Raw genomic sequence first — 25516 nt, 5'->3', positions numbered from 1 at the left:
TTGCCCCTCGTTTTGAGCTACATCCACTCCTTCATTGAAAGGGCTCAAATCTCAAGGAATCCATTTTATCCCTATCCAGGATTATTATTTCTTTCACTGCTTAAAGCTGCAATCACATATACACTTACCTGAGACTAAGGCCATGGCTAGACGAGGGGATTGGAGGGCGATGATCTCACAATTTTATGTTCGCGAGATCGTCGCCCTCATCTACACGTGGCACGTGACATCGCGACCACCATTTTGGGTTTGTTTTTTAAAAAAGGAAAAGGAGTGCACATGCGCTCAAACGAAAGGTAAGGTTTTTTTTAAAAAAAAGAACACACCCTCCCCCACCCCACCCCCAATGGGCACAGAGCTCCTGAGGAGCTCCATGCCCCGTGCCTGGCTCCTCATGGTTACTCGCGAGGAGCCAGGACAACCTGCAATGCGCAAAACCACAGAAAAAGCAGGGGAAAGGCCCTGTTGATATCCCGAGCCAAGGAAGGGATCTTCCTTCCCTGCTCCCCAGATGCCCTGTGCGTCATGTGGACACACAGGGTTGATCCTGGGGTGATTACTGGGATATTGCTTGGTCTAGCCATGGCCTAAGACTCATTGAACTCAGTGAGACTTACCTCTGAGGAGCTATGCATATGGTTGTACTTTAATATAGATTATTTTATTCATAGGCTTCATTTGATCTCCTGGGGAGCAGCTGCCAGTCAGTGCTGACAATACAGCGCTAGATGAACCAAGGTCTGGCTCAGTATAAAGCAGCCTCTTACATTCCTATCTAGCATTTAATCCAGTGGATGCCATTCAGGCTTTGTCTGACAGCAAGCGGATCTATCACCTATAAACCCTTTTCTGTCTACCGCTCCGTGTTAATATGTGTACAGATCAAGGTTATCTAATTCCTTTTCTTTATCTCTTGTTCCTTGTTTAAGCTAATAGAACGGCACGTATCTGTTTGGTCTCCTATTTTTCAGACCCGAAACAACTTTTTGTAACTCTCTCCTGTACTATTTCCTGTGAACTCTAGAATGGAAACTATTGGGGGGAAAACAAAGCAAAATCGTCCAAGCCTTCTCTTCTCTCACCCCTAAATAACATGTGTAAAATACGTTTATACCAAAGGCAGCTGTGCCAAATGAAACAGAAGCATTGACTCTAAAACATTATCAAGCAATACAAGTAAAATATCGCCATATTTTTTCTGCAGCTTAGCAAAATTAGTTGCAGCTTCAATCTTCGTGTCTTTCTGCTATGCTATATAAAGTTTTTACATTTTTTACGTGTGTGTGTGTGTGTGTGTGTGTGTGTGAGAGAGAGAGAGAGAGAGAGAGAGAGGGAGGGAGAGGGTGGGGAAAGGGAAATGGTCATTTGACTAAAGTGCAGGTTAATTGGCTTAGTTTTAGTCAGAGAATAAGAAAACTGCATACCAGAAATAGGGCAAATCTCCACTGCTGTTGTAACGAGGGCGATCCCTTTCTGCATGTGATAGAGCTCTGAACCTTCCCTCTGTAGCAACAAATTAAAGGTTTGGAGTTTTTTGTGGCAGAAGGTAGAGTTCCCTTCCTGAAAGATGCACTCTCTCCCAGTTTTACAGTTGCGGCTGCAGCAGCGAAGAAGCCGAGAGCAGCTCGCCAACCAGGGAATCATGCCACGTGAGTACTTTGCTTTCTCCCTGTATATCCACTTCACCACCGGGCCCAGGCCACCTCAGTTGAGGGCTGTGCTACCCACCAGCAATATAATATTGTTGCACTATTTGTGATGGTTTCTACTTCTAGGAAGGGCAAGACAGGCCTCTGCAGGTGCACCATTTTAGGACACACAGCTCCAGGAATCAATAAGGAGGAAAAGGTTATGGCCCAGAGATCACTTCTTCCATAGCCTTCATCCTGAGAGAATAGTACTGCTACAACAATCCCCCCTCCCTCTTTCTGGTATGATAATAAGCAGTAGATTAAGTTGAGTAACTAGTTCAGCACTAAAGACTGCATGGATTTTTTGCCATCGCATATTCCGCTTTTTCCTGCAGTTACTGTTAAACTAAAGTCTAGATTTACTTACACACAGACACACACAATCTAGGTCTCTAATGAATTTGCAAATTGCACAGAAAGAGTCTTGAGAGCTGTAGGCAGCTTATTCTTGAAGTAGAATATAATGTTTCATTTACATAACCCGGTTTTAGGATGCATAGGGTGCCTCACAAAAGCCCTATGAGGGAGGTCATTATTATTCCAATTTTTTGCAGATGGGGAAACTGAGACTGAGAGAGATAACACCTTGCCCAAGGCCACCCAGTGAGTCCATGGTCAAACTAGGATCTGAATCCAGGTCTCCCAGACCAAGCACTCTGTCTGCTGGATCACACTGACTCTGAGCAACACACATAAGCCTTTGGGTGCAGCATGTTGTTGTTAGTCTTTGCTCTTGCTTCCTTCTTGCAAAAAGTTCTATGTTGTTGGCATGGAATGTCTGTCGCTTCCATACAAAATGGTGCATGCCACAGCTTGGCATTTTCATAGGGCATATTTCAGTGTATGCAGTACCGGTACAGCATGTGAAGTATTCCAAAGTGGATCCACACGGACTGTTTATGAAATGCATTGCCCAAAGTTCTTGGCAGTTTAATTCCTCTCCCGCTATCAGAATTAACTGTCGTGTCCTGCAAAAATGAGGTGTCATTGGTGTTTGCCAACTGTCAGGAGATGATCTGACACCCCATAAAAGCTGCTAGTTTACCCCCTAAAAGGCATTTTATTTCTCAAAGAGAGGAAAAAAGAAAGTGACAAGGGGTATGCAAGCAAGAATAATAGCATTTGTTTTAGGCCCCAGAGGCAAATGGACCTACACCATCTCCAAGCCCTGACTCCAGATTTTCCACCTTGTCTTCATCTCCCTCCTCCTCCGTAAACCCAGACATATTTTTTTCTAGGAGACCGTGCTTGACCACTGTGTTTCATCACAATTAAAGTAAGGGCAATGACATCACCCTACATAAGTTTTGCAAAAATTATGTAGGAAAGCAGCCAAGAAATGGGCAAAGATGTGCTTTTTTTTTTTGTCAGACTAGCCAGACATGTATGAGATGCATGAACTCAGTGATGGGTCTTGTTTGGACATTTTCTATCTATATCTTTATATGCTTTTTCAAAATGCATCTAGGGAAATTTAACATCTGACATGGCCTTGAGCACAGCATTCTAGACTGCATTAGGAAGAGATGTCATTGATTATGTTTCTGCCTGACCACTATCTTCCTGGCATTCACATATTCATCAGTAATAATGTACATGGTATGCAGGTAGAGATTTACACCCAACCATAATCAGTTTTCAGTCACTGCCCAGCAAATAGCCTAGGAACACCTGATGCTGTTAATATGATGGATGCTAAGTGGGTGTGGACCTGGATAGACCACTGAAACCCCACATAAAGAGCAGGATATGTCTAACAAATAAATCACTGGTTATCTGCACAGATGTCACTGGGATTAGCTCATCCAGCCCGCCCTCTACTTTCCCTTCAGCGTTTCTTTCGTTCTTTCGCCTTTTTCTTTGAAGTCATCTTTTCTCTCCCTCTTCCATGCAGCACACCACAATGACAAGGCTCATAACCAGACATCTTTTACATGGGCTACAATGTTTAATTAATGAATTGGTTAGATTGATTGTTTTAAAACATTTTGATCAACTGAAATTAGTCGATAGATAAGGTTTATGTGAAAGTTTAGAATAGATCCATTGAAATTAATGGGGCAAGTAAGTCATGAATGGCTTAAGTCCCAAGGATCCAACTCAAGTACTTGTGTTATATAGAGAGTAGGGGTGTAGGTGTAAAGCAACAAGGAGACTCAATGTGGTTGGTCTTCAATTAAAATATATAAGAAAGGTAGACTAACAGAAGACACCTTGAACCATGGCTTTAACCACGGTGGTTAAGCCAGAAAGCTGGCTTCCTGGTTTAACAGCCATGGATTAAAGTGTCTTCTGAACAGGCCCAGGAAGTTCTAAATATATTTAGAGCTAAAGGTTTTGGCTTCTGTCCTCAAAAGTAGCTGTGGTAACATCATAGCAACTGATGAGGGTGGCAGACGAAATGTTTAGCTCTAAATATATTTGCATAGAATCATTTTGAAATTATTCTGTTGGTAGTCCACACACACACACTTTTTTTTAGTGGAAAGTCAGGATATACATTTAATAAATTTCATCAATACTTATAAAGGCTACAAATGGAAAGTAACATCTGCAACAAGCTCTGTGTGAGAGAACAGGGGATGGCCATTCTAGGCTGTGATGCTTGTGGGTATCACTGAAAAACGGCTAGAAGTATACGTAGAACGACTGGGTTTTTTTTCTCATACACAGATATGTGCAGATTTCATTAATCAATCAACAAAACCTCATACTTAACTAAGATTTCTTTAAATGGGTGATACTCATAGGTATTACTCATTTGCCACTGTTTAGTGCACAGAAGCATACACTTTAATTCACCTGCAAGCCTCTCTAATGCCTTGGCAAAGTTCTCTGGGAACCTGCTGTCTTGAACCATAGCATGCAAATTTTATGCCAAACTTTTAAAATCAAAATGGTTTAGAATCATAAGATATATATTTTTTTCCTTTTAAAATTATAACTTTTCTGGTTACCTTTCTCTGTGAAAATAATGCATTTTGTTTCCCTGTAAGCAAGAGCAGTAGAACATAGGGGGAAAACAACTAAAAAAATTGTTTATGGTTTTATTGCAAGTATCATTATTTGACCCCTGCTCCACCACCCCACACAAAGCTTTTACAACTTGGAACCTCAATTTTGACATCTGAAAGCTCAGGAATAGGATTTTGACAGGTGTATCTGTTTGATTCCCCCATTTGTCATTATACTAATGCCAAACTTAGGGTGACCATATGAAAAGGACAGGGCTCCTGTATCTTTAACAGTTGTATAGAAAAGAGATTTTCAGCAAGTTTCATTTGTATATATGTTGCACCTGGAGAAATTCTGTCTTCATCACAACCGTTAAAGCTGCAGGAGCCCTGCTCTCTTTTGTATCTGGTCATTCTAGCTCCTGCAGCTTTAGCTGTTGTGCTGAAGAAGCAATTTCAGCAGGTGCTACATGCATACAAATGATACCTGTTGATATAACTATTGAAGATACTGGAGCCCTGTCCTCCTTTTCATATGGTCACCCTAGCCAAACTACTAAACTTCCATTGCCACCGTAACTTCCGCAAAAAAAGACCTTGCAAATTAAACCACTTGCTAACAGGGATATTTTTTCAGACAATCTTCTGCTATCTATACCTTTTACTTTTTGGCGGTCTAAAGAATTCACATGATTACTCTTGGCAAAGATCTTTCTATTTTGTGTTCATCCCTTGTTAAGGACCTCACATAACTTTTGGGTTCTGTAAACTCTGTGAATTGGGCTGTACAGAGTAACAACTTTGGTTTTCTTCCTTATACATTCTTTTTATTTGGGTACTATTTCAATAGCTGCACACCAGGTCTCTTCAGTGGTACATCAGCTTCTATGGCTGTTCTTGCATTATGTAAAACCGACTTCTCCAACCTGGTACCTTCCAGATGTGTTGGACTACATCTCCCGTAATCCATAGCCAGCAAAACCATTGATGGGAGTTGTAGTCTGACGTATCTGAAGTGTACACGGTTGGGGACTCTAGAAGCAAGATCAGTGAGGGGCCATAGCTCGTTGGTAGAGCACATGCTTTCCATGCAGAAGGTTCAATACCCAGTATCTCCAGATAGGATGAGGAGAATCCTGCCTGAAACCTTGGAGAGGTGTTGCTAATGTATTAACAACATTGGGCTAGATGGACCAATGGTCTGACTTAGTATAAGGCAGCTTCCTATGTGCCTAAATTTACCAGAATCAGTTTTACATGCCATCAGGCTTTTTGCCACTGTTCTGTTTCCATCTCCTAATTGCTGCCCTAGATGCTCTGTGACTTTTCTTTCTTCACTCAGTTTCTCATTTGTATCTTCTCTTTCGGGGCTTTTAGCCTCTTTGTAAGTTGCTGCTTGGGTTTTGTGTCCTCTACAATATAAATATCTCTCCTCTTTCAAGATCCAGTTAACTGCAGAAGGCAAATAATAAATTAGCTCATCCAATTGCGTCAATGCAAAATGACTCATAACTCTGACAACAAACCCATTTGGTGAAGGGAGGTAACAATCAGCATGGAAGAACTGGAGAAGTCATTAGTTAAAAACAGTTTTTGTTGTTTAGTCTTAATTTTATTCTATTGAAAAAAGAAATGTAAAAGACCATGCATATGATAACTCAAATTATGACTCTGTTGGTCTTTGATTTTCCGGCCCCTCATGTTGACTTTATGCCCAGTTACATTTTGTTCAAAAAACCCAAACAAACAATTTTACACTTACTAAAATTGAGACCTAATTTTTGTCCACAATCTTTTATTTTTGGATTCTGGACAACTTTCATTGTATAAACAACTAGGCTATACTTCAGCTATGAGATAAAAGTTCTAGGAGCTTTTGCACAACAAAGCTTTGCTCTCATGCTCTTAAACCCATGAAGCATAGAACAAATAGCAAGACTCCGAAATGATCCAAGGATGAATCCCAGCTAAACTAAGAGTTGTTTGTGTGGACGTCTTCACCAAACCTATGACAATACACAGCAACCTCCCCCTTGATGAGAAACAGAGAAGTTTATAGTGAAGAGAGATGTCCTGGTGAGAAAATCTAGTAAGAGGGAGAGGAAATGGATTGGAACTTGTGGATCAGGATTTGTTTGGCTTGCAGTCTGGGGACACTTGTGTCCCCAAGACAAAATTCAGTCTACCTATGGTCTACCTAAAGAAAGGGTTTTGAAGAAAGAGGAGGTGAACATGTTTCTATTTCAATCTCCCTCTGTCTCTCCCTCTCTGTCTCGGAGCTTCATACCATTCATTCATTCTTTCTCTGAGCCAGGTCTCTAGATTCTTTCACATTTTAGCGTGATCAAGAATTGGACTCCACGGTGGTGCTATGCAGATAGGAAGAAGCTGGATTCTGTGTGTGTGTGTGTGTGTGTATGTCTGTGTATGTGTCAGGGAGTAGGTTAAGCCCTCCCCTATGATGTCCCTTTCTAGCTAAATTTCCCCCATATAAGTAAATGGCTGCCATTCCTTCCCATAAGGAGAAATAAAATGTTGAGGAGAGCAAAGCCTGCATTCTGCTACTGACATGGGGTAGCTTGATCTCCCTGACAGGGATTTCATACATAAATGTATGTGTTTGCGCACAGAGCATAGAAATGCAATGCATATCCAAGAAGTCCTGGCCCTTCATATAAATGCTATCTGTTACAATGATAGGCATCTTGCTAGATTGTTTTGTTTGCCTACTTAGATGTTTTCCATGCTGCCCTTCATACGGGGTTGGAACCAGCTTCCTTATTGTGCCTGTGGAACAGATACCACTGGCAGAAGGGGACTTCTGCTTCCTCTCCGCCTCCCTGTAGCTCCCCATGAACCCTCAAAATTTGCTTTGGAGGTTTTGGAGGGCTGCAGTGGGGGAGGAGAGTAAGCTGGATCCAATCCAAGAGATGTCCCAGGGTAGTTCATAATAAACAGTTCGCACTTTTAGGGAGTACCAACATTTGCTAGGCTTTTCTGGAAATTCATATTGAGAAGGAGGAGATATTACCTATGGATGAAGCAAAGAGATGAGGGCTCATTGCTTGAAGAGAATGTGTGAGTAAGCGGAGGGGGCATGTAACAAAGAAAAGGATCTGCAGTTTGCCCTTCTTTTGCTTCCATTTGTGCTGACACTAATGTGAGAAACTGCAACTCAGGTGTAGGTTTTGTTAGCACATCCTCTGGATGTGGGTGAAGCTCACTAGTGGTCCATTTCACAAGTACATGTTCTCTGGCTGACCACTTGAACTGGAAATATATTCCACTGAAATCAATGGGGCAGAGTTCCAAGTAAATATGTTTAGGAATAATGTACAAGGCCAGCAGATGCATCTCTGTCACCTCTTGAGCTTCTCACAGAATGCGTTCAAGTTACTGGACAGGCTGTGCTTTTCTGCTAGCACACACACATCTCTTTCTAAGACAGCCATGATTTCTAAGCCACCTTTGTACAAACCCATCCCTAACATACTGCTTAGGTTATCATCTGCATCTTTGCTCTGCTATACCCTCCCTCATTTCTCCTACCACAACCTGACCTGTGATAGAGACTGGCAATTTCTGTGGGTTTTCCTTGTTTTCAACTGATGCAATTTAAAAAAAAGACTACTTTGGTGTGGTTATTTTTTTGTAGAACTTTGTTATGAGGGTGTGATGCTGACAATTGTTGCTGGCTGTGCTCATTTGGCTTCTGTATGTTTCTGATTGCAGCACTGAAAAGCCCCTCTCCCTTCCATGAGCAGAAGAAGTGTTTGGAGAGAGCCAAGGTAACACTGGGTGGGTGACATTGCTTTGGTTAAGGACCTGCTTAGATTGTTGGGAGCTCAAGAAAGCCTTGTGCAGAATGTGATTGAAAAGATTGTAAGGGCTGGAATTACTCCTATACATGTCGTGCAGAAAGGAGATGTACAGTACACCTTTATGGAGTGTTAAACTTAGGAATTAGCACATAACCCCATGAGACAGTGCATGCAGGCTGCAAAAAAAAGGCCCTAGAGTGAAACCTTGAACCTAATGTCTGCAGTACACCATCTTGCCCTTCTCTTCTTGTAACACTGCAAAGTGCCTTTGGGCTCTTGACTGGTGCGCTGTCTCTTGCTGGCACTAATTATCAAGCAGAGTTTAGGCATTGTTAATCAAAGCTAATGGCAAAGATAAGATTAGGATTAAGAGGTCATTTCCCCCCCCCCCAAAAAAAAGTGGAAGACCTGGTGATCAGGCAACATTTAGAGGAACTACAATACATTCCCAAGCCTTTCTGGCTACACAATCTTCAGCCAACCTAGCCAGGGTTCCTACTGAGAGAGGATTTCGTCTTGTTCAGCTGCTGCTTCTGTGCTTGGATGTTATAAGCAATGGTATTGCTATGAAGGCCAAAAGTCTAATGCTCTTTATCTTTGTTAGCTGCTGCATCTATGGCTCACATTTATTATTATACACTGTATAGAAACCCCATGACAATGCAGTGCCAATGTCAGGAAGCTCCAGGGCATATTCAGAAAGAGTCCCCGCCTCTGTTTGATGGACGATGGCCCTTCCTGTATTTTCTGTAGACCTAAATTGTCTTCCTTGCCCATCCAGACTTACCTTCAAAGAAAAGAAATGGTGCCCCAGACAACAATGATAGGGAGACTGGTTTTCATCCCAGACTTCCCACCATATATGAAGATACAAAGGGACAAATTGGAGGGCACTTGCCTGCTTGGAGCACAGTGCTCCAGATCAATAGGGGCTCTCCTACATAGAGTAGCCATGGAAACGTTCATGCTTTGTATGTATGAGGTCCCAGCTTCAATCCCTGCTATCTCTAGTTAACGGGCTATAGCAGTGGAGTCTGAAGTTGTTGGGGAGCTGGCACTTGTCACGGTAAGTAATACTGACTTAGGTGGACCAATAATAAAGGGCAACTTTGTAAAGTCCTAGAAACTTCAGTTGACTTGAATTGCTCAGAAACTGTAAATTTAGTCCACTATCCAGTCACCTTAGATGTTTTATTTCCTTTGCCCTCTCTGTTCATGAAACAACATAATCTGGTTAATCTCTATTAATGTGGAAAAAAAAATTAAATCAGGAATCCAGGGAATTGTATCCTCTTACAATCCCTATGATTTTATATATATATATATATATATATATATATATATATATATATATATAATATCAGAAAAATACATGAACTTCAACTTCTTTTCAAAATACTCAATGAAATGTATTTAGCGAAAACCTGCACAAGTATAGGAAGATGCCTATATTATATTACTTTACATGAATGTCCTGCAAAAATCCATGGCCCATGTAAGGAAGGATCTATAGCCCCCTGTGAAAAATTAATGTACTAAGGAGACTTCAAGCAGTCTGAAGTATCTTTGAAGTGCTGTATATTTCAATGTTCAGGCATAGGTTAATATCTCACTGTCTCTCTTCAAAGGCTTCTACTGGCTGGTTGCCTGGAAGAAAAAAGGATTATATGAGTCAAAAGTCCTAAACTGGATTCGTTCAGAGAGCAGAAGTAGAACCAAAAATATATGCTAAGCCTTTATTGAAATTATTGGGAGCGGGGGTAGTGGTGGACATCAGAATATTTCCTAGGTGTTTTAGTTTAGAGGGACTGATGGGAAGCCTGTTTGAAAATCCATGTTCTCGCATAACATAAAACTACATCAGTTTAATGACTGTGGATTTAAACAAATACAGCAGTGTTTATGTGGACAAAAGACAGCACAGTGCTGCAACTATATTCATTCTAGTGAAGTCAATGGATTTACTTTGATTAAACTTTGTATGTAGGGCTAAGATGCAGACTTTTACGTTCTGCATAAAAAGTAGCGAGAATTTCGTTTGTGCTCGCAAAACAGTTGAACAAGCCCTATTCGCAAGTCCCAACATGGACCTGAGCAGGTGAACGGGTTCTTCAAAAATGTTCAAAAATTGTTGAGCACATGGTCATGGTCGGAAAATGCAGGTTTCTTTTCCTTTTTAATCATACAAGTAGTTTGCAATTGTGCAATTTTAAAATTGCACAGTTTTATGTTTTAACTTGATTTTGTTCTGACTTTTATACTGCCTGTTTGGTGCATTCTCTTCCCCTCCTTATTGTTTTATTATGATTTTATTAGAATGTAAGCCTATGTGGCAGGGTCTTGCTATTTATTGTTTTACTCTGTACAGCACCATGTACATTAATGGTGCTATATAAATAAATAAATAAATAAATAAATAATAATAATAATAATAATAATAACTATGGGGAGAAGTTGCACAACATTAAGTTAATGTTTGGAGGATCTGGGCGACTGCAAAAATCACTTGTTCACCCATCCCTAGTTATAAGTAACATTGAATCATAGTGGATTTAGCAAATATTCTAAACTGGAGTTTAGTATCATGATTCCCTTATACTAATTATAGGCAGTTTATATTCTGGAAAACTCGCCCCTAAAACATTTTGGTTTGCATAAATGGAGCCCTTTAAAAATTGGAGTCCTAACCAAGAAACATACAGTATCCACATAAAAAAGTGTTGTATATATATTTTTAAAGCATAGAACAAAATACTATATAAAATGAATGTAGGTTAGAACAGGTCTTACTGAATCAAAGTAATGTTGTCTAATGCACTTATGTCAAGTTAGTGAGTTAATGATCTCTGTTCTTATGTACTGTAGACTGAAGATTATTTAAAGCACAAGATCCGAAACAGACCTGACCATTCCGAATTGGTTGATATGCACATTTTACAGGGTAAGATTGGATGAGCTGCTCTCCTATGTTAAGAGATTCCTTAGTACTGTTATCTCCTGTATGGTCTCAGCCCTATTACTCCCTCCAGCTTTTAATTTGGAAGCTTCTTGTAGCTATTGAAATCCAACTACAGAAGATACTTCTAACACAGTTTCAAAAACAGTATCCAGTTTGATACTGAAGCAAGTGGTATTCTGGCCGCATTTGAAGTAACAAAGGAGCAGGGGAGAAATAGTTTCCAGAAATGCTGAAATTTACTAAAGCCCAGTGTGTTTCAGAAAACAAAGTTTCCTGCTTACTGATTTACTAAACTTGTCTACTAAAAAAGAAACCCTGTTGAGTTCAATAAGACTCCAAGTAACTGTGTATAGGATTGGAGCCTTGAACCACTTTTTTCCAACTAGGAATAAAATTAAAAACCTTTTTGTTATAAATAAGATCCAACTAATCTCACAGAAAACTCCAATTTTTCGAAACTTTGGGTAGTATCCAATGCTAGTCCCATGTAGAGTAGACCCATTGAAATGAATAAGACTTAAATTAGTCACAACTAACTTTCAATGGGCCTACTTTACTTAGGACTAACATTGGATGCTACCCTATGAATTAAAACATCCCCCCTCAAAAAAGTGAGGGGAACAGCAGCCCCCAAACTTCTCTAACCAGCAACCTGTAAAAATGAACTATTCACATTCTCCTTACTGAATCAAACTGAGATGAACAAGGCCTGACTTGCCTTTATAGATCCTAAGAGACTGAAGCAGATGTACATAGAAGATACCATTACAACCAGGGAGTAGTTGGTATTTCTTGGTTATTAGTGTTACCTCAGTGACTCATGAGTAATCCGCATTTATTCATATTCAGAACTGGGCTCAATTCTTACTTCACTGAAACTTGAAAATTGCCACCATGAAACTTATAACAATGGCAGATATTCAAGGTCTTCCTTTAGACTTGTTGGAAAGCAGATTTAAAATCCATATCAGTTAAATGTCTCCTTGTTGGTTTTTAATGTAATAAATTATTAGTGACATTATCATCAATGAGGCTGCAAAGTAATCTATCATTCCCCCTAAAAGACCAAGTGCATAGTCTGAGGCCACAGCTAGACCTAAGGTTTATCCTGGGATCATCCAGGGTTCGCCCCTGTCTGAGCACTGGATCCCCTGTGTGTCACCTAGATGAACAGGTTTGACCCCTGGACAATCCAGGGATAAACCTCAGGTCTAGCTATGGCCTGGGAGTCCTGAAATCTGCGCTAACTTGGGGAGCCCAGGTGACGGATGTCCAGGAGTCCATTTTACCAGCTTAGGCTGGTATGCCAGGTGCGGTCCTATCTGCAGAGGATGGAACTTGCCTCAGTTATCCACACACTAGTCATGTCCAAGCTGAACTACTTTAATGCACTGTATATGGGGCTTCCTTTGAAGGCATTCTTGAAACTTCAGCTGGTGCAGAATGCAGGAGCCCAGGTGTTGGTGGGGGCAAGGCGATTAAACCATATAACATCTGTACTATGCCAGCTGCACTAGTTACCAGTGTGTTTCCAAGCCCAATATAAAGTGCTAGTTTTGATCTTCAAAGCCTTAAATGGTTTGGGACTAAATTACCTGAAGGATCGACTTTGCCCATATCAGCAAAAGAGACCTTCAACATTTCCCCACCTGTGAGAGCAGTTAGGCGGGCACCCATATGAGAGAGGGCCTTTTCTGCAGTGTCCCCACAACTCTAGAATAAGTTGCCATTGGGAGTCTGCCAGACTTCATCATTGCAGGCTTTTAAAAAGGACTTGAAAACTTACTCCTTTACTCTGACCTTCCCTTGATTATGTATTATCGAACTAGGTTGTAACTGCAGTTGTCTGTTGTAAGTTTTATTTTTTGCTAGTGTTCAATTAGGTTTTTTTTAGAATGTTTGCTGCTGTTGCTGTTTTTATTTTGTTTTTACTGTTTTTGTTAATGCCACATCCATTTTTATTGTGTGTTTTATTGTTGTATGCCACCTTGGAAGGCAGCCAAGAAATATTTTAAATAAATAAAAGAAGGATCACATTTGCGGCTTAATCTTATGCATGTTTAGACAGAGAAAGGACTCTTCACCACGTGTTAGCCACTTCATGCACAGCATTCACCCACCAGTGATCTGTGGTCCAGGTGGAAGCCATGCTGGTGTGTAAATACTGCACATGAAGTGAATCGTATGTTGGTTCAGAATTCCTGAATTGTGTTATAGGTTGCAGGGAACCCAATACAGGTAATATTTCTGGTCATCTGGCAGGTTGGTCAAAATTAAGTTATATCAAATCATCAGTGGAAAAAGTTCATATTCAGACACAGCCTTAATCATTGCCCTGTGTGGCAAATGGTGATTTGTTTTTGTCCCATGTGAGCAATTGTAACTGTATGGCTCAATGCTTTGTGTTACAACCGCATCCAGGCTCACATCCTTGGAAAGGAACCGGTGTATTTCCTCTTTGTATAAATTCTTCTGACATGGTATGTAGCCTGATTTGGGATTTTTTAAAATGATAAAAGAAATTCTGATTTCACTTTGTGGACACTTGGCATAGGCTGGTCATTCTGGGGAAGAATAGATATTTTCACGGTGGTGTGCTTTACAGATTCAGCTGCAGAAGAGTCCATTCAAACTACTCAGATGAAACTGAAAAGAGCCCGTCTTGCAGACAATCTGAATGAAAAAATTGCTCTTAGGCCAGGTCCTCTGGAGCTGGTGGAAAAGAATATCATTCCTGTTGACTCAGCTGTGAAAGAGGCCATCAAAGGTAATACCAGGAAAAGCACCTTTACTACTACTTCAACAACCTTGCATAGGAAACATAAGGGTGGCTGTGAAGAGAGTCCATTTCAATGTGATGTAGGAAGGTGGGGTTTGCTCCTGGAAAATGCCTTTGAAATAATTCCCATGAAAGAGCATGCATCCATGTTGAAGTGCTAGTAGAATTCTAGTAACCTAGACTGGTCCCTTCGTTACTGGCCTGTCCCCTCAAATCCAGCATATCTCTTTGCTAGCTGAGCAGGAAGACACTTGATCAAAGCCAGACATGGCCCTGGCAAGATTACAGTGCGTAGCTGGAATCTTCTTTCCTTCCACTGCTTACCCCATCTCTTCCAGCCTTTCAGGGGTTTTTGTGATAGAGCCTGTCTTTCCCAGCACTTTACTTATCAGCAGAAGCCAGGGGTCAAGCGCTTTTGCCTGCTAGATTGCAGGATATTGTACTGGAACACTTTCCAGAACTCCTTGAGTATGCTGAGTGGCAGAAAAGTGTCATCTGATATAAGCCACATTGATTCTTGAGGAAGCAAAACTGGTCACAAAAAGAGACCCTTTACTGCATTTTTCTAAGTAGGTTGGTAGATGAAATTTTCAAAAATGATTCCCCCCCACCAAAAAATAAGGAGTACTTTAGAACCATGATGTTGATGCTGAGCTGTTTGGGGGCACAGTCTGTCTGAGCTTCTTGAATCACCTGCAGTGTGCTATATTTTGCAGCACGTGATATTTTAAAACTAATAAATGTAAGGTTAAAAAAAAGAGGGACGATGTGTTCTGAAATAGGGAATCCCAGTTACATACTTCATAGTTGTGAAATTTTGGAGTAAAATGAAGGAACTTCTAATAATTTCTGGCTAAAGCAGAGCTATCCTTGTAGGATATGCTGGCTAGAGCTGATGGGAGTTGTAGACTAAGACATATTTATTTATTTATTTATATTTGTGACACTTATATACCTCTAAATGTAATAAAATCCCACAATTTGGCCACCCCTGCAGTAGGTACTGAAATTCAATCCTTAAATAACTTAAGATAGTGATGTTCTTGGGATATACATGGGTGCAGGTTGTGTCACAAATCAAACCATATAATATCACTAGCAGAATTACAGCTATCTTATAAAATATCTGATATGTACATGATAGAGGTGTACAAAATTATGCATGGTGTGGAGAAAGTGGGTAGGGAGACATTTTTCTCTCTCTTTCATAATACCATGAAGTTGATTGCTGGGAGATTCAGGACAGATGAAGGGAAGTACTTCTTCACACCACACAAAATTAAACTATGGAATTCATTAATTAAAGATGGCTTTGGATGGGTTTAAAAGGGGGGTTAGACAAATTCCTGGAGAAGGCTATCAATGGCTACTATTCCTGATGGCTATATACTACCTCCAGTATCAGAGGCAGCAGGCCTATATACACCAGTAGTTGGGGAACACAAGCTGAACAGTGCTATTGCACTCATGTTCTACTTGTGGGTTTTCCACTGTCATCTGATTGGCCACTGTGTGAACAGACCATTGCAATGCTAGATGGACCTTTAGTGTGATCCCAGATGGCTCTTTGGATGTTCTTAGGTGTGAAGATTACTCACTTGCTACTTGTATATTTGTTAGAACCTCACTGCCATTCACAATTCTCCTAATGATCCGTTACTGCGGATTCCCTCCCTTCCTTCCTAAGGTACCCAGGCGAGCTTCTCAAAATCCTCTGATGCCTTTGCTTTTGAAGAAGACAGCAGCAATGATGGTATGTCCCCACAGCAGGTCAGAAGTGATGATTCCCAGGGATCCTCAGAATCAGCAGCAGGAACTAAAATTTCAGAAGCAGCATTCCCCTCAATGTCAGGGACAACTCAGGTAAAATAGTATTTCTTACTGCTGTCACTTCAGATCTTCTAAGACATTGTTTGGCTCAATTAAATGATCCCATTTCAGGAAAATCATTTTTTAAAGGGACTCTGTTCTTAGGTCTGCGTGCAGTTAAATGCTCCATGGAAGTGCTTTTTATATTGTATTTTGTATTTGTGTTTTTAGATTGTTGGTTGTTTTTATGCTCTTCATGATTTTAATTTTTGTGAACCGCCCAGAGAGCTTCAGCTATTGGGCGGTATAAAAATGTAATAAATAAATAAACAAATGGGGAAACGACTATTGCAGGTTCAGTAATTGTTAGAATCCAGTTCAGAGGGTGGTTCCAGATGAAGCTTTTATTGTGCGATTGTCCTGCCTCATTCACGCCATTTTACAGGAGGATCAGATGACATCATCTGTCACTTGTATCCCTTCTGTGTTTTCTTACTGTTTGTTTTTTCTTTCTTTCAAAAAAAGAATCAGTTAAGGAGGAAAGACGCAATAGCTATTCAGTGGACACTATCGTAACGGGTGATTGCCCAAGCAGGGCCCACCGCTGATTCCGTTCCACAAACAGCACCCACTGTTCGTGCCGTGGGAATTCAGCACTTCTTCTAGGAACCAGAAACAAGTAGAAATGCTTGTTTCTGGAACCGGACGGGTCAACAGAGCTTGCATTAGGGAGCACTGCCAACCAATTGAGAAATGAGCATTTCCACTTGTTTTGGGGGCTTCCTAGAGGAAGCGCTAAATCCCCGTGACACAAGCGTTGGGTCCTGCTTGCAGAATAGAATTGGCGGTGGGCCCTGCTTGTGGAACAGCCCACTTGAATACTGCCCAATGCCTTCTGATTGGTTGCACCTAGGAGCTCTTTTTCTGCAAGCAACCAGAGACAGCATTCCAGTTTAGGGCCTGGTTTGAAGGGCTTCTCCAGGTAATACTGCTGCTCCGAGGAAAACTGAGGATCCACAGGAACCTCTTGCCCCAAGGGTTTCCTGTGAGAATCTGCTTCCCCCTCCTCTGGGCAGTAGTTCAAAACAATCTAAAGATGAAACAACAGGGAAACATCTCTGTAGCTTTGCCTATGGGGTTGTTTTAGAGGCTGCCCCAGGGACAATGTTGGGGTTCAGCAAAAGCTTGCCTAAACTTGGGGTGTGTATGTTAATTTTTAACAGGTTAGGCCATTTTTATGAATCCTGGGATAGTTTAGGGAATGATTAATTCTTCAAGACTTTTTTGGGGTGGGGTGGGGGAGAACTTGGATAATTTCTGCAAACAAGGGAGAGATTACCCATATCTATAGACAGCTATTTGCAGTGTGGTGGTAGCATCCTATGGTGTGGTGAATTGCGTGTAGCATTGTCTGTAGCTTTTGGCTATGCATTAAGATGGGAGTTACCACACCCTCTTTCTTCAGATTTCCAAGTGGTTGTAGATGTGATGACAGAGCCTAGGGAGATTCAGTTCTCTACATGGCTAGAACCAGAATATTTCTGTGTTAGTAGTAAGTAGTCATTTGTTTCCGCCTACAGGGTTTGGAGTTTCATCCCTTTTAATTACTCTGCTCTGCTGTTAAGTTGCTAAGGAACATGATGCCAACATCACCATCTTGTATCAGACACATCTTCTTGTTTGTAGGGCATGTGACCAGGCAGTGTTTCTCTCTCTGTCTAGCCTAGTACAGTGGTAGAGCATTTTTTTAAATAAAATGCAATTTCTGCCTCCGTCTTTCTACCTTCTGTGCACTGGTGACATCCTCATTTGCTTATGTTTGGTGGTATTTGATTCTTAGTTAAGTTTAAAGGAAATGCTTTTACTGCTGCAAGTTAGTCTTCTAGATTAATAGAAAAGTTGTTATTGTCTTTTAACAGTTTGCTCTCCACAGTCCCAGGAATTCAGATAGTGGGGTTCTAGCGTGTAATTGTCAAATCTTTCAAATTTGAATTTTAGTTCCACTGCTAGAACTTCTGTTTAGGCTGGAGGTCAGTGGGTGTTGACTTTTATGGAGGATAAGGCTGTCAATGGCTTCTAGTCATAATGCCTATATATTACCTGCAGCGTCGAAGGCAGAATACCTCTGAATAACAGTTGCTGGGGAACAGGAGTAGAAGGCTGCTGTTGCACTCATGTCCTGCTTGTGGGCTTCCCAATGGGGCAACTGGTTAGCCGTCATGAAAATAGAATGCTGGACAAAATAGGCCTTTGGTCTGATCCTGCATGGCTTTTATGCTTGTCTCTCTGTTACCTTGGAGGTTAGACTGCACAGAACCGGGTTCAAATTCCACTTCAGTTTGGGATTTGAGGCTGGAGGAAGTAGCTGGATTCAGGACATTTGGGACCAAGACTATGTTGTGCTATAATCTTCCTTTGTAGCCATCCTAGACATGAGCTGACCAGTGGCAAGGCAGGTTTCAGGCTCCGTGAGCCAACATAGCAAATGGAACTCTGTGGAGTAGGTCCAAAGGTGTAGGCAGACATAGGATCAGAGAGTTTACAGCATTAGCTTGGCTTTGTCTTGGTTTTGCGACTGAAGACAGAGATTCATACCTACAGACTAGCTAATGGCTCAGCTGCCTCCTCCCCATTACTTCAGGAGGGCTTAAAAACATTTTTAAACTGCTGCAAATACCTTTACCAATTAATTCATACTCTTATTATCTAAGGGGAAAGCAGAAACTATAATATACAAAACTTCTCAGAGGATTGGGGGTTTCTTGATTCAATGCAATGAGGGTGTTTCCAACTAGCCCCATGCCTTTACCCCAAGTTAGCATCCAGTAGACTACAATCAGTGCAAGAGCTTCTATTAGAAAAATGGCTGACCCCCGAGGAGGAATATTTTTTGTCTTCGAAAGTGGAATAAGATCCAGTTATTGGTATAAAAAACAAACAAACATAAATACAAAAGCATTCCAAAATCTCTTTCCGAGGGCACTGTAGCCTACGGAGGAAGTCAGCTGTAAGGTCAGTCTCTGGTGGTTACATAAAACACGGGGTGTCCTGCACAGGCTCCTGAGCCACTGTTAACCTGAACACGACATATTCTTGGCTTGGGCTGGCCTCCTCCATTCCAGCGGCTTTGTTACACAGTGTACTTGGCATAGGGCACCTCCATTTTCCAAGCACTTATGGCAGGAAGCCTAACAATCGTCCATTTGGTTTCCCTAATAACACCAGCCTGATATATGCAATTGGTTTCTGCTATGTAGAGACACTATGAAGGGGAGTCCTGAGTCACCAACTAAAAATGCTGATTGATTATGATGGGGACAGAGCAATTGGGGACTCCATGGTAGATTTTTTGGCAGTTTGTAAAAATTATGTATATGTAAATTGTGTATTACAGATCAATTTCTATTTATTGCTTGATGGACTGGATATAGTTATCCATTTTATGGCCAAGTGATGTTCAAGCTTCCGGGGTGCAATTCATCGCTCTCACTACTGCCCATCCATTTCTTTTACCTTCCTCAGCTTTAGGCCCATCTACATGTAACTTTTCCCTGTAGGAGGTTGTTTCTGCCCAGGCTACAATCCACACTATGGTTTTAATATCTAACATGACTTGCATGTAGATCTTCCTAATTTCATAGTTTCTGATGAACAACAACCCTGTTCTCTCAAGTTGATAAGATAACATGTAAATCAGTCCTAGTTAAAAGGAAGGGACTGAACAAAGCCAAGATAATTAGTCCTGAATGAAACTACTTTTGCACTTAACAAGCTGCCTGCCTGCGGATTGGGTTCTTGAAGGGATGCACAATAATGGTCATCAACTGGCATGTGTATATTCAATGGGTTTCTGATTTCAGGGTCATTCCCATGGCTCTGCAAATGATACAGGTGATTCAACATCTCTGCAGAATAGCCATCCAGAAAGTCCGAAAAGCCTGAATGGGCAGCAGACACCTCCTGTCACTATGGCCACCTCTGCAAAGGTATGATTCTACTCTCTCACTACTTAGGAAGAAAAATAGTAAAGTTACCTTCTTGCTAGACAACAGCTAGTGCTAATCTCAAGTAAGAAAAGCTGGTTTTAGAGGTACCTGTGGAAGAGGAATCACAGAATCCACTGGTGTTGGTTTTATTTGAAGATGGAAGTTGATCTACCCTACTTTTGAGTAGGCTGTACCTACTCAAAACTGGGTCCATTTGAATCCTGGGGCAAATATAATTACATGTGCCTTAATTTATCAAAGGGGAGAATTGTGACAGTTTAGCGATGTACAGCTCCATACATTGAAACCAAGCTTTTTAAAAATCTAGTTCCATCCATGGAGGAGACAGGATCTTGAGTTAGATCAGGAGTGGGCAACTTGTGGCCCTCCAGATGCTTTGGCCTACAACTCCCATCAGCCCTAGTCAGCAAAGCTAATTGTGAGGAATGATGGGAATTGTTGTCCAAAACATCTGGAGTACCACAAGTTGCCCACGCATGAGTTGAATGAATGAAATCTTTATTCTTTATTATAAAGCCACTTCATAAAATGTTGTACTTTGTACCTGAATACAAAATACACAACTGCTGTGTCAAATGTGAAGGGGGCATTTGTGTATTATTAGGTCCATGTCATTTTAAAAATACTTGGAAGTGGCTGCTGGTGAAGGATCAGGCTGCTGAATCAGAGTATTTTAAAGGAATGTGTGCTGAATAATTGTGTGAACGTGGCATGACCTTCACAACTGGTACCAGTGTATTTTGTACCCACGCTGGAGAGCAAAAGGCTGAGCAGGAAGGACATCTCTTATTTTCTCACCCACAATTACGTTGCTATCCCTAGAACAGCAGCCACTGGCTTATAGTTTTAATGAATCCCGAAAAAGTGTTTGACTGCCTTTTAAGAGAGGCTGCCAGACCTTAAGCACATGAGCTTAAGTGACTACTGCGGGAGGGGGGGGACACATGTGGCCCTCCAGATGCTGTTGGACTGCAACTTCCACCAGTTCTAGCCAGGGAGAGATGATTGTAATCTATCAGTGGACTGGACCCAGCACTTGCCTTCTCTGAGAGGAAGGGATCTACCTTGTGAAAGGTACCTCTGCCCAATTTCTGGGACTCCCCCTGTCCTGACGCCCACACCACAGCTCATCCCAGTCTTCAGAGTCTTCTTCCTCTCTGTGTAGCACTTTCAGGTGGGGCTGCCCAGGGAAGGAGGGGGCAGGGAAGTTCACTTCCTGCCAGTGCAATTGATCCAGCTTAAATCTGCATCTAACCCTGTATCTGGAGGGCCACCTGTTCTCCATTGCTAGGCTAATTGGCAGGTCAACCCAAACTTCTAATGCTCTACATTGCAGCTAACTACATTTCTGCATTTTTATTTGTGCAACTCACAGTCAAAATCGTCGAATGAGAGCAAGAATCGCCACAAAAAGCCCAAGGAGATGAAGCCCAAAGTGAAGAAGCTTAAGTATCACCAGTACATTCCCCCCGACCAGAAAGCGGAGAAGTCTCCTCCTCCCATGGACTCGGCTTATGCAAGGCTCCTGCAGCAGCAGCAGCTCTTCCTGCAGCTCCAGATCCTCAGCCAGCAACAGCAGCACCGGCATCATCAGCATTTCAACTATCCTGGGTCACATTCCACTCAGCTGAAGTGAGTAGGTCATGGAAAAAGTTCCCTACAGCAAACATACCCCCATTTTTGTGCTAAAGCTACAATTACGGCAGGGCATGGTCTATCCCAGGCAGTTCAGGAATCTGGAGCAAGGCCTCCCATGATAAATGGGAAATATGGGAGAAGGTGATCCTTAAGGTACCCAGGTCTCAAGTCATTTGGGGTTTTAAAGGTTAAAAGCAGAACCTTGAATGGAGTCTGGAAACAAGCAGGCAACCACTGCAGAGTAAACAAAATGGGTGTAACGTAGTCCAGCTTGCTCCAGGCAGCACTCTGGCAGCAGTATTTTGCACTAGTTGCAGTTTCCCTATGTTTTTCAAGGGCAACCCCATGAACAGTGTGTTACATGAATCCCAATCTGTCAGTAACTAGGGCTGGTGGACAGTGCTCCTTGCCACTGACACCACTTATGCATCCACTAGATGAAGGCGCACACTTAAGCTATAAATCTGATCTTTCAAGGGGACTACAACCCCATCAAGACAGTCTATGTTCCTAAACCCAAATCAGATAGCACCCCACTAAAAATATTTCCATCTAGTCTGACTTACATTTCAACTTGTTATGCCCCATCCAACCGTTCAGAGCAGACAAGCATCACCACCCTAGGATCATATGGAGAGAAAAAACAGAGGTGGATGGGCCATGGTTAATGTAGTTTTTTCCAAGGGCTATGCCTCCTATGGCAAAAGGCTAAAATGGTTTTTGTTCCTGAAATATTCATCCGTTTCTGTGGCAGGCTGCTGCTGCCCTTGCAGGATAAGACTTGCTTAAAGGGGAGGTGGAAGGAGGGTTCGGGATCAGGGGCTGGGTGGGGAACTGAGGGATTCTTCTCTGGATCAATTCATTGCAAGTCCAAAGATTCAAGGGTCTTGCAATGCTCACTTCTTATTTGAGATGATCACTATGATCCCGCAAAGCTTGTATCTTGGCCCAAGCCTGGCGTTTGTCAGCATATCTAGTTTTGAAGTGCTGCAAGCATGCTATTATTCTGCCTTCAAGTCTCTGAAAAGCTATTGCTTATATATAGCTATGGAGAGATTGATTAAAACAGCATTTACGTTCTGCTAAAAGGAGGATCAGAATTCAGTCATAGAGGTCACACTAGAGGCATTCAAGAGGCAGCTGGACAGCCATCTGTCAGGTGGTTTCCTGCATTGAGCAGGGAGTTGGACTTGATGGTCTTATAGGCCCCTTCCAACTCTGTTATTCTATGATTCTATGAATTCAATGCAGTGAGTGGGAGGATTAATTCAGGTTTATAGATTAACGACAAATTATCCTGCAGAGGCCATGTTCTTAAAAAGCTTAAACTCAGATCAGAGGGCAGATTTATTGCATAGAAGTAAGCTTTGAGAATACGCCCTAATTAGAAAACAACAACAACAACAATAATTCCTTAAACAAATTTTTGGGTTGAACCAGATGGGACAAGAGCAAGATGCCATGCGGACTGAGCTGCTGACTCATTGCCTTAATAGTACAATCAAGAAAAAAGGGATTATGAATTTAAAAAAAATAGAAAGAAAAAACTTCTGCACTTTTGTTTTTTTAGGCAACCAAATGAGCAAATGGCCAAAACCTCAAGCTCTTCCCCATCAGCAATCACCAGCAGCCCTCATTCTCCTGTGAAGGGAACCTTTTCAGGACAGTCCTGCGTTTCTTCTCTCAAGCCGGGTCCTCTCCCATCCAATCTGGATGACTTAAAAGTGAGTGCTCTATGTAAGGGTGAATGCAACAAATAAAACTTCACGTGTGATGCCTGTAACTAGGTGACGAGGCAAGGTCTGCATCCTGCAACCTCCCACCCACATTTCAGTCAATATGCAAGATTCATCAGAATTCAAATATCCCATAATGAAATCTGAAATTTAATTTCAAAACATTGAATATCCATTTGAAGATTGATTTCATGTCTAGTTTTACATTGGCTCCAGTGACCATGAACCCATCTGAATTAGAGGCTATAGACCCTGATGTATCTGAGCAGAGTCATCTTCACAGGCCAGTTTAGTTCAGAATACTTTGATTTACTCTCAAGTAAATATATACATCTACATTTGGAACATGACCAAAGTATTGAAGAAGTACTGTTCTAACGATAACTGAAATATAAGATTAGCAAAGACCTGATCTGGCCAGAAATCCATTGGACGTAGGCATTCAAGCCTGATTCAACATTGAAACAAACTGGTATGACTTGGATTTAGAAAACATAACATCCCAAACAATCAAAAGATAACAGAAATACATTAGAGATTTGTTTATTTAATTAATTACATTTATATCCCACCTTTTTCCCTCCAAGGAACACAAGGCGGCGTACATAATCCTCCTCTTCTCCATGTTATCCTCACAACAATAACCCTGTGAGGATTAACCCTGTGACTGGCCCAAAGTCACCCAGTGGGTTTCCATGGCCAAGTGGGGACTAGAACCCGGATCTCCCAACTCCCAGCCCAACACCTTAGCCACTATACCACACTGGCACTATAATAGTGTCAATATAATATAATAGATGTCAATATAATAGTGTAAACAGCATAGGTTAGAACTGACTGAATATCTATCTGGTGAATATCAGCCACTGTAGGGCCCAAACCTTCTCAGCCCAAAAGCTTCCACTCTTTGTCGGCCCAATAATGCTAGGTTTAGCTTTGGGAAAGGCTAAAACAGTTTGATTCAAACAAGTTGCTTCTTTGCCACAAAGCTGAACCAAAGAGCGATGTTGACACTAACTAAATGGCTTTCCTTTTAGGTGTCAGAGCTAAGACAGCAGCTCCGCATAAGGGGCCTGCCTGTATCAGGTACAAAGACAGCTTTGATGGAGCGCCTGCGGCCCTTCCAGGAGTGCAGCGGGGGTTCAGTGGCCAGCTTCAATGAAATAACAACGGTTACCTTCCCAGTGACCCCAACAAGCTCTCTGTCCAGCTACCAGTCACAATCTTCGACCAGTCTGTTATCCAATGGCTTCTACCACTTTGGCAGCACCAGCTCTACACCGCCTATCTCCCCCGCTTCTTCTGACCTATCAGTGAATGGTTCCTTGCCGGACAGTTTCAACGAAGGACCAATGTCTTCTCCACCATTTGTCTTGCACCCTTCTCCTGTGCAAGGCGGCTGTGAAGAGAGTCTGATGGGAAGTGTTAATGGAGCTGGCATCCAGCTTGATGTGGAAAGGGTCGACACAGAGAAAGACAAGATGCTGGTAGAAAAGCAGAAGGTCATCAATGAGCTCACCTGGAAACTGCAGCAAGAGCAGAGGCAAGTGGAAGAGTTGAGGATGCAGCTCCAGAAGCGTAAACGGGGCCACGGATTTGAGGAGAAGCAGCCCCCATCACGGTTCTTTGGCTTTCCAATCAAGCAAGAAAACACAGTGTCCAGCTGTCCATTTGCCTCTAAGCAGGCTGTCTTGAAAGGCCAGGTCGGCAACTCTGACACACTGAGCAACAGTGGGACACCTCAGCTGCCCCGTCTTGTAAATAGCCATTGCATGGAATCTTCAGGACAAAATGGTATACTGTCCTCCACATTCCTAAGCCCACAGTGCTCTCCCCAGCATTCTCCACTAGAGGCAGCAAAGAGTCCACAACACATCAGCCTTCCACCCTCACCAAATGGCCATTACCTCCTCTCTGTGTCCCCGAATACTCAGGGAGAAGGTCGCAGCAGTTCTCCACAGCCCAGCAGCCATCTGTGCACAGCTCCAGTAAGGAAACTTCTTTGGAAATTGTATAAATATAACAGCACAGTAACTGATGAAGGTGGAAGCCAAAACGTTTAGCTTAAAATGTATGTTTTAATACTCAATTGTTAAGTCTATATAAATACATATTTCACCCC

The 25516-nt window shown here is 41.9% G+C and overlaps 2 protein-coding genes across 2 annotated transcripts in view; both read left to right on the top strand.

The window, feature by feature from the left end:
* Window positions 1-25516, top strand: part of LOC134394729 (protein SCO1 homolog, mitochondrial) — a 470723-nt gene that overhangs the window by 349202 nt on the left and 96005 nt on the right. The gene's annotated exons all lie outside the window — the stretch shown is intronic.
* Window positions 1-25516, top strand: part of MYOCD (myocardin) — a 38754-nt gene that overhangs the window by 9384 nt on the left and 3854 nt on the right. The window contains exons 2-10 of the mRNA XM_063123241.1: window positions 1584-1649; window positions 8378-8433; window positions 11332-11407; window positions 14031-14192; window positions 15892-16067; window positions 19874-19999; window positions 21396-21652; window positions 23229-23382; window positions 24432-25382. Coding sequence (XP_062979311.1) covers window positions 1643-1649; window positions 8378-8433; window positions 11332-11407; window positions 14031-14192; window positions 15892-16067; window positions 19874-19999; window positions 21396-21652; window positions 23229-23382; window positions 24432-25382 — 1965 coding nt within the window. The 5' untranslated portion in view covers window positions 1584-1642. The remainder of the gene's footprint in view (window positions 1-1583; window positions 1650-8377; window positions 8434-11331; window positions 11408-14030; window positions 14193-15891; window positions 16068-19873; window positions 20000-21395; window positions 21653-23228; window positions 23383-24431; window positions 25383-25516) is intronic.

The sequence above is a fragment of the Elgaria multicarinata genome, chromosome 3 (genome assembly GCF_023053635.1).
Source record: "Elgaria multicarinata webbii isolate HBS135686 ecotype San Diego chromosome 3, rElgMul1.1.pri, whole genome shotgun sequence".
Classification (NCBI taxonomy): Eukaryota; Metazoa; Chordata; class Lepidosauria; order Squamata; family Anguidae; genus Elgaria; species Elgaria multicarinata.
This window is presented reverse-complemented; position numbering and strand designations above follow the sequence as displayed.